Here is a 10347-nt window from a genome sequence, read left to right on the forward strand (position 1 = left end):
AATTATTTATTTCCAGTAAAACTCACATAGATACATTTTTCCAAGCATTATTAACCATTGAGCATGTTTGGTTTAGGAGTTATGTTAAATAACTGTCATATTGAGGGTGGCAGTTATACTGTCATTATGAGTAAAACCTATTTTTTGTATTTGTAAACCTTACCAAAATAACTTATTCTGATAAAACTCACATAGTATCAATATTACAGGCAGTTTAAGACAGATTGCAAGTTTGGTTTTGGAGTTATGTTTATTTAACTTTCATATTTAGTATGACAGTTATGCTGTCATATTGAGTAAAAAAAAACTAACTTGTGTCTTTACAAACCTTACAAAATATTTTTTTTCCAGTAGAACTCACAAAAATACATTTCTCCAGGCATTATTAGCCATTTAGCATGTTTGGTTTTGGAGTTATGTTTAATAACTGTTATTTTGAAGATGGCAGGTCATTATGAGTAAAACCCAATTTTTTGTATTTGTAAACCTTACCAAAATACCTGATTCTGGTAAAACTCACATAGATTCAATATCACAAGTATTTTTAGACCGATTGCAAGCTTGGTTTTGGACTTATGTTTATTTAACTTTCATATTTAGTATGACAGTTATAATGGCATATTAAATTTAAAAAACTATCTTGTGTATTTATAAACCTTACAAATTATGTTTTTCCAGTAAAACTCACAAAGATACATTTCTCTAGGCATTATTAGCCATTTATCATGTTTGGTTTAGGAGTCATGTTAAATAACTGTCATATCAAATGTTGCAGTTATACTGTCATTATGAGTATAACCCAAGTTTTGTATTTGTAAACCTTACCAAAATACCTGATTCTGGTAAAACTCACATAGATTCAATATTACAAAAAGTTTAAGACGGATTGCAAGTTTGGTTTAAAAGTTTGGTTTTAGAATTATGTTTATATAACTTTCATATTTAGTATGACATTGAGTAAAAAAAAACTAACTTTTGTCTTTACAAACCTTACAAAATATGTTTTTCTAGTAAAACATTTTTCCAGGCATTATTAGCCATTTTGCATGTGTGGTTTAAGAGTTATGTTAAAATAACTGTCATATCAAATTTTACAGTTGTATAACTGCAACATTTGATATGACAGTTATTTTGAGTAAAACCAAAGTTTTGTATTTGTAAACCTAACCAAAATATCTGATTCTGGTAAAACTTACTTAGATTTAAAATTACAGGCATTTTTAGACCGATTGCAAGTTTGGTTTTGGACTTATGTTTATTTAACTTTCATATTTAGTCAAAAAACTAACTTGTGTTTTTACAAACCTTACAAACCTTTTTTTTTTCCAGTAAAACTTACAAAGATACATTTTTCCAGGCATTATTAGTCATTTTGCATGTGTGGTTTAGGAGTTATGTTTAAATAACTGTCAGATTAAATGTGATGGTATACTGTCAACGTGAGTAAAACCCAAGTTTTGTATTTGTAAACCTTACCAAAATATCTGATTCTGGTAAAACTCACATAGATTCACAATTACAGGTATTTTTAGACGGATTGCAAGTTTGATTTTGGAGTTATGTTTATTTAACTTTCATATTTAGTATGACAGTTATGCTGTCATATTGAGTAAAAAAAAACTAACTTGTGTCCTTACAAACCTTACAAAATATTTTTTTTCCAGTAGAACTCACAAAAATATATTTCTCCAGGCATTATTAGCCATTTAGCATGTTTGGTTTAGGAGTTATGTTTAAATAACTGTTATTTTGAAGATGGCAGCTATACTGTTATATTGAGTAAAAAAAAAACTAACTTGTGTCTTTACAAACCTTACACAATATATTTTTTCTAGTAAAACTCACAAAGAGACATTTCCCCAGGTATTATTAGCCATTGTGCATGTGTGGTTTAGGAGTTATGTTTAAATAAATGTCAAATTGAATGTGGCAGGTATACTGTCATGAGTAAAACCACATTTTTGTAAGACAGATTGCAAGTTTGGTTTAGAAGTTTGGTTTTGGAATTATGTTTATATAACTTTCATAATTAGTATGACAGTTATAATGGCATATTAAATAAAATAAAAAAACTTTTGTCTTTACAAACCTTACAAAATATTTTTTTCTAGTAAAACTCACAAAGATTCATTTCTCCAGGCATTATTAGCCATTTAGCATGTTTGGTTTAGGAGTTATGTTTAAATAACTGTTATTTTGAATATGGCAGTTATACTGTCATTATGAGTAAAACCCAATTTTTGTATTTGTAAACCTTACCAAAATACCTGATTCTGGTAAAACTCATATAGATTCAATATTACAGACATTTTTAGACGGATTGCAAGTTTGGTTTTGGTGTTATATTTATTCAACTTTTATATTTAATATGACAGTTATACTGTCATATTGAGTAAAAAAAAAGCTAACTTGTGTCTTTACAAACCTTACAAACTATTTTTTCCAGTAAAACTTACAAAGATACATTTTTCCAAGCATTATTAGACATTTTGCATGCATGGTTTAGGAGTTATGTTTAAATAACAGTCAGATTGAATGTGACAGTATACTGTCATAGTAGTTTTTTACTCAATATGCCAGTAATGTTCTTAAAATCCTGAGATAATACGAAAACAGCAATAAAAAGTTTTTCAACATAATTCCTACACCAAACATGCAACATAATAATAACTGGAGACATGTATATTTTGTTAGTTTTACTAGAAAATGTATCTTTTGTAAGTTTTGCAATGACGCAAGTTAGTTTTTTTTAATTCAATATGACAGTATAACTGTCAAACTAAATGTAAAATTTATATAAACATTACTCCAAAAATGAACATGCATTATGTCTAAAAATGCCTAAAATTTTGTATCTATGTGAGTTTGACCAGAATCAGGTAATTTGCCAAGGTTTACAAATACAAAAATGGTGTTTTTCTCATAATGACAGTATAACTGCTACATTCAATTTGACAGTTTTTTAAACATAACTTCCTAACCACACATGCAAATAAATTGGTTATACTTGTATAGCGCTTTTCTACCTTCAAGGTACTTAAAGCGCTTTGACAGTATTTCCACATTCATCCATTCAAACACACATTCACACACTGAAGGCGGGAGCTGCCATGCAAGGCGCTAACCAGCAGCCATCAGGAGCAAGGGATGGAGAGTCTTGCCCAAGGACACAACGGACGTGACTAAGATGGTAGAAGGTGGGGATTGAACCCCAGTAACCAGCAACCCTCCGAATGCTGGCACGGCCACTCTACCAACTTCGCTACGCCTAATAAAGCCTAAAACAATGCATCCTTGTAAGTTTTACTCGAAACATATGCTATTATAACGCTTGCAAACACAAAAAGTAGTTTTTTATTCATTATGACAGTAATGTTCTTAAAATCCTGAGATAATGCGAAATAAGCAATAAAAATGTTTTTCAACATAATTCCTACACCAAACATGCAAAATGAATAATAATGCCTGGAGACATGTATCTTTGTTAGTCTTACTAGACAAATGATCTTTTGTAAGTTTTGCAAAAACGCAAGTTAGTTTTTTTAATTCATAATGAAAGTGTAACTGTCATACCAAATATAAAAGTTAAATAAACATAACTCCAAAACTGAACTTGCATTATGTGTAAAAATGCCTAAAATATTGTATCTATGTGAGTTTTACAAGAATCAGGTAATTTGGTAAGGTTTCCAAATACAAAAATTAAGTTTTTCTCATAATGACAGTATAACTGCTACATTCAATTTGACAGTTATTTAAACATAACTTCCCAACCATACAGGCAAAAAAGGCTAATAAAGCCTAAAACAATGCATCCTTGTGAGTGTTACTCGAAACATATGGTATTTTAAGGCTTGCAAACTCAAAAAGTACTTTTTTACTCAATATGACACTAATATTCTTAAAATCCTGAGATAATGCGAAAAAAGCAATAAAAATGTTTTTTTAACATAATTCCTACATCAAACATGTAACAGGTCTAATAATGCCTAGAGACAAGTATCCTTGTCAGTTTTACTAGAAAAATTAACTTTTGTAAGTTTTGCCATGACGCAAGTTAGTTTTTTTTTATTCATAATGACATTATAACTGTCATACCAAATATGAAAGTTATATAAACATAACTCCAAAACATGCATTATGTCTAAAAATGCCTGTAATATTGTATCTATGTGAGTTTAACCAGAATCAGGTAATTTGGAAAGGTTTACAAATACAAAAATTGGGTTATTGTCCTAATGACAGTATACCTGCTAAATTCAATTTGACAGTTATTTAAACATATATTCATAATAACACATGCAAATAGGCCAATAAAGCTAAAACAATGCATCCTTGTGAGTTTTACTCGAAACATATGCTATTTTAAGGCTTGCTAACACAAAAAGTAGTTTTTTCCTCAAAATGACAGTAATGTTCTTAAAATCCTGAGATAATGCGAAAAAAGCAATAAAAATGTTTTTCAACATAATTCCTACACCAAACATGCACAATGTCTAATAATGCCTGGAGACATGTATCTTTGTTAGTTTTACTAGAAAAATAATCTTGTGTAAGTTTTGCAAAGACGCAAGTTAGTTTTTTTAATTCAAACTATCCCTGCAAAAAATGTTCTATAGAATCTCTATAGAAATATATAGAACGCTATAGAATTTCGTCGGAATTTCTTTAGAACTGAAGATTCTATAGAATATGTATTCAAAATTCTATAGAAATTCTATAGACATCAGCTTCATGTGCTGGAAGGTCTTTTCACTGTTCTATAGAGCTGGGAATTCTATAGAATATCCTATAGAAATTCTATAGACATTACATTATCTGATGAAAAGTCCATAGATTGTTCTATAGAACTGGGCATTCTATAGAATGTCTAACAGAAATTCTATAGACATTACTTTATCTGCTGAAAGGTCTATAGATTGTTCTATAGAACTGGGCATTCTATAGAATGTCTAACAGAAATTCTATAGACATTATCCTTTATCTGCTGAAAGTTCTATAGATTGTTCCATGGAATAAAATTCTATAAAATGGCAGCAGCGCTATCACCATAGCATTGATTAATCTCATTAAGTTGATTCACCAGACTTGAGCTTGTTTTTTGAACAATGCAGGATGTCTCCTTCAATTATGAAAATGTTAATTTTGTATCATTCAAAATTGTGAGGTGTCATTTCAAGGCGGACACCCAGAACTTCGGCAGACTTTATTTTTAAAAGTATATTTATTCCAATAAATCAATTTATTTTTATTTTTAGAGTTTTTGAGTTATCTATAAGTAAAAAGTGTGAATATTTTCGTAACTTACTTTTTTATGTGATAAAATTAATTTTATTGGACTTCCAACATAAATTGATTTAGCAAAACTCAGTTCAAAGGTTTAAATCAGACCTAAAACGTCAGGACCCGCCCACGTACCTGCATGCAGCTGTGGAAGAACAAGCCCAGACACGTTTCTTCACGGAGCCCAATAGGAAAACACTTTACCGAACTCATGTAAGTAACAATTTATATTGTTAAAAGTCAGTATTTGCCAGGATTTAAATGTATACATTTTCAAAAGCATGGTTCAATGTTATATTTAGTTTACTACTTTTCCCGCCGTAACATTACAAACCCCCCCCCCCAAACACGATAGATAGAACTGCTGCTTAAAACTGTTTTAAGGCTGCAATCACAACCAAATTCATGTATAGTTGGTAATAATCGCGTTGTATCAATGTTTCTCATATCCGACACTAATAAGTGCGAATATGTTTCAAATCAACTTTTTTTTTTAATTATTTATTTTTCCCCTTCGCGCTTGCCGTAGTTGCAAAGCAGATTTCGCGGGCAGTTTGAGTTGGTGATGGCGGCCACAACGTCCATGTTGACTTCACTCGCTCTTTCTAAGCTGCCCAAGTCACGTCGGAGTTCATTGACGGTAACTTTGTTGGCTTAAACATCACATTTAGGTTTAGGGTCTTCTAGGCGCGATGCGAGACGTCACAAGCGGGCTAACGTTGAGCCAAACAGCAGCTTCGAGGCACGGGCGGAAATGGTGAGCTAGCAAAACTAGCCTAATTTATTATTATTATTATTATCATCCCTCCATTGTTTGTAACGTCAGGCTTGTGTGATCACACAGAGAAGGAGTTTGGCCCCCAGTCAGGTCGCCAAACGGAAGCAAGGGGAGGATGATCATCGAGACGAAATATAGTATATTAACCACGAGCGGTTCTCGAGAGAAGATGAATGGAGAAAATTGGGACAGTGATGAAGAAGTCCAAGTTCCATGGCCACTCAACAAAGCAGGAGGAAGGAAGCAGTCACAAACCAAATACGTGGCAAGAATTCTGAGATTTGGTGGTAATTAATAAACAGTTGAAAACTTTTCAATTCAATTCAGTAAAAAGTATACGTTTTACCAGAAGTACATATAAATATAGATATATTTAATATAGATATATTTAATGTACTTCTGATTTTACACCTTGAACTTTCGACTTTGTTTATGTAAAGTTAAATTTAATTAATATAATTTTTTTTCTTCCATGATTGATAGTAATTTCTCATCAGTGCAGCCCTGGTATACTGAATGTTTCAATCTGCAATGCTGAGGTGATTGTCATGATAGTACAGACTTAACCTTGACAATTTTTTAATATGGCTGTAAGCCTGTAAATAAGGGAAAGTAAGGTGAAATTTGTTTCTCGCTGAGGTGAATTTCTGAATCATCAGAACTGTAGGTATACCAAAGTAATTTAGTGATAACAATCTGCTGCTGAAATGTATGACTAACTGTACAGTTTAATTTAGCTTAATGTGGCACATATTTGTTTTTACACAGAAGACACACGTGAACTGACGCCATATTTGAAAGCCGCTCAGGATGGCAAGGATGTACCCCTTACTGGTGATTTGGAATATGGCAGAGGCAAGAGAAACAAACAGCCAAAGTCTTGGTCATCAGACAGTGAGAGCAAGGATGAAAGTGTTGAGGAGACTCTATCTGACAGACAGCAGGTACTTTTATTTCAGTGGTGTTGTCGCGATATGACCGAAATAGTGTTGAAAGCGACGTTAAACGTTAATTCACTCACTCACTATTTCAGTGGTGTTTCAACTGTGTGAGGTTTTGTAGGATTCAATCCCATACTTTTGAAGTACCTTGTCAGTTTTTCTTTATCATAAAAGTTAATCAAATCATGTTTCATTGTAGGCTTTAAAGTTATTGAATATTTTGATTCAATTCGACCAACTCAGACAGAATAATATTCAAGACAAATTGAGGTGTTGACAGACTTTCTGCATGTACTCGAAAATCTATCATTTCTGCAAACATATTTCTTCACTTCAATGGCATATAAAAGAACTGAACACGTTTTCTTGTTAATCTTGATTTTTCAGAAGAAAAAGAGGAAAGTAAGCCGTACAGCTGTGGGATATGATGCTCGGGCACAATTGAAGGCCCAACTTGCTGCTGTGAGTACATGAATAGAATAGAATAGGATTTTATTGGTTAATCAAAGCACCCTCTCGAGGCAAACAATCACAAGTGCCTAGCATTCATTTGAAATCGAGGACGTAAAAATTGCATCCCTGGCAACTGGTTTAAAACACAAGTTTATACTTTTACTTATATGAAAATAACACTACAAATACCTGATGAACAGTGCCTACTGTGTGAATGGCTTACTGCTACATGTACATGTAGCATATTCAAATTAATGTGCCTACAAGGTTGCTTATACATGTAAAACTTATATGGTGCTGTCAGGGCCGTATCCAGGACAAATTGCTTCCGGAAAACATATGAGCGCCCAAATTAATCATAATACAAATTATTTCATTTGATTTACTATTTTGACATTTTCAGCTGGGAAGAACTTCACCGAAAGATACATGTACAGAAATGGAATCCCTGAAGAAGGAAGTCCTCCAGTTGAGAGAGGAAAACAAATCCCTTCGAGATGCATTGAGGGTTGTTGAAGGTAGGTTTTCTTATTCTAGAAGTATGTTATTGTAATTATCATAGGTTGATGGAAAATATGCTTACATGTCGATGTATGAAATAACTTTCTTATTACGGTACTGTATTTTCATCTAACTTTGGCCTACGGGTATTGTCGTCATGTACGGCTGTCCATCCGTCACCGCAATATTTACAGAATCGTTTCATGTACGGAAACCAAACTTGTTACATCTATTTATCTTAGTGTAACAAGAAGCCTATCGAAAATGAGTCGTCTCGGACAATATTTTCCAGAGTTATGCCCCTTTTTTCCAATAAAAATCCATTTATGATTTGGGATAATTTCAGAACTGTTGCATATACAACATCCTAAGTTGTGATGTCCTCCCCTCTAAATAAGGGGAGGACATATGGTGTTTGTTTGTCTGTCTGTCCGTCCGTTTTTGTGTGTTTCTCTTATATTAGCAAGAGTTACGTCCCTTCCTTCTTGATATTTTGTCTCAGCTGGATATCTGATTAATACTTGACCGACAAATATTAAATCTTCGCGTGGTCAGGATGAATTAATATATATGGTTATATATATTTTTCATCTTTGATTGCTTCCTTACCATGTTTCCCTTGACTTGAACAAGATTCCTATCAAAATACCCTTACATTATGATAGCTGGGGTTAGAGCCGAGCGGTTTGGATATCGCCAGCTTCATGTTATTAATGTATTTTTTTTTTTATTGTGTCTGCATCACAATGTACTTTTTTCTATTAAAGGACTTCCTGGCCTGCTAATGAAGATGGACGACTTATCACGTCAGGCAACAATACTATCAGCTCGACGTCCTGCTGTCGCTCTGCCAGAGAGGAGCTGGCCAACAGCAGCTTGACAGGAAAAAAATCCAATGCTTTTAAGGATAAGCATGAGAAACCAAAACTGGATGACAAGAAAGTGTCTGCTATTATTGGTGAGTATAAGTTAAATCAATCTGATTAAAACCATATCCACATCAGGGAAGTGGATCTGACCCTTTTCCTATCTCCAAGTCGTTCCGTGATCGTTTGGCATGAAGTATAGATATCCATAGCTTCCAGTCGGCTTGGTCCATGAATTGACTGCGAGATGTTCGTTTTGACAGATTTATAGGCATGGGTGGTCACATTAGCTTTGATCTCGTCGGAAACCAACATCAAGTGACTAAGCAAAAACCGCAGCGCACGGATATCTACACCTTTTTCTCGTTTGATATCTTATATCGGCATTCTCCGCCTTACTATTTAACAACTAGCGTCGGGAATTTCCGTGAGTTCTGCTGCAAGTTGAGAAGTGAACGACTTTTAGATAGGGAATGTGTCAGATCCCCTTCCCGATGTGGATATGGTTTCAATCAGATTGAAGTTAAATATTTTTATTAGAATTCTATTAATGCACTTTCGTGATTGTTCGAACGCCATTGGGGACACCCATCAAGTACACAACAAGATTCACAAGAAAGTGAAATCCTGAAAATAATTTGAAAAATATTTCACACACTGAATGGATTTTCTATATAGCTAATGAATAGTGTACATGCACTGTCAGAATTTGATACAGATTTGTTGCAGTTCGTAAAGCCTGGCATGATTGCACCACATATGATTTTGTGTGCGTCAAGCAGTGCAAGTGCCTTACAGCATAGAAACGCGTGATATGCAATGTATGCAGTGTGTTGACTATCCATTGCATTGATTAAATGATAGACATCACTCTCTTTATCGAGCTGAAAAATGCCATAGTGTAACTCATTGCATGACAGCTAGTGTCTTGGTGTCTGCAGACACTAATTCTGGTATATTTTATTGATCTTTCAGATTTTGTGAAGAAGCTCCATCCCTCAAGTGAAGCAAATGTGATAAAGAAAATCATTGGAGTGAAACTGAACATTGCGCAGAAAATGGGAAAAAAAGAAGGCCTCAGAAACAAATTCTACTGGACGTCTAGCCGTCTCTAACAGTCGGGGAAGCGCGGTGATCATGTTGATTTATGCTGCTGACATTTATTTATTACGTCAAGATTTGAGTTACATGTATATAATAAATACAAGTCAACATTCATTCAACTGCAATATTTGTCTTTCTCCATTGCCAGTGTTAGACCACAGATTTTGTAGAATGCCTGCCCAATCATTTCTACATCATTCTGAACCGTATTACACAGAAAGCCATTCCATAGGAGCCTGTTCTATAGAACTACTCTTTAGAACTTTCTTCTATAGCACTATTCTTTAGAGGAGATCTATAGAACCATTCTTTAGAACCATGTTCTTTAGAACCCTGTTCTATAGAACCATTCTTTAGAACCCTGTTCTATAGAACCATTCTTTAGAACCCTGTTCTATAGAACCATTCTTTAGAATCCTGT

The 10347-nt window shown here is 33.5% G+C and overlaps 1 protein-coding gene across 2 annotated transcripts; it reads left to right on the forward strand.

The window, feature by feature from the left end:
- Positions 1–5275: 5275 nt before the first annotated feature.
- On the forward strand, positions 5276–9997 carry LOC133618819 (uncharacterized). 2 transcript variants are annotated; one of them, XM_061979559.2, is made up of 8 exons: positions 5276–5496; positions 5955–6040; positions 6128–6348; positions 6830–7005; positions 7390–7464; positions 7859–7973; positions 8724–8914; positions 9798–9997. In XM_061979559.2, exons 3-7 carry the CDS (start codon positions 6177–6179, stop codon positions 8834–8836), a joined length of 651 nt encoding a protein of 216 aa, XP_061835543.1. In that variant the 5' UTR covers positions 5276–5496; positions 5955–6040; positions 6128–6176; the 3' UTR covers positions 8837–8914; positions 9798–9997. The 2 variants fall into 2 exon arrangements, with proteins under 2 accessions (XP_061835543.1, XP_061835544.1); XM_061979560.2 differs by lacking the exon at positions 5276–5496 and having other exon boundaries at positions 5675–6040.
- Positions 9998–10347: the final 350 nt, after the last annotated feature.

This window comes from Nerophis lumbriciformis, linkage group LG19 (genome assembly GCF_033978685.3).
Source record: "Nerophis lumbriciformis linkage group LG19, RoL_Nlum_v2.1, whole genome shotgun sequence".
In the NCBI taxonomy this organism is placed as follows: domain Eukaryota; kingdom Metazoa; phylum Chordata; class Actinopteri; order Syngnathiformes; family Syngnathidae; genus Nerophis; species Nerophis lumbriciformis.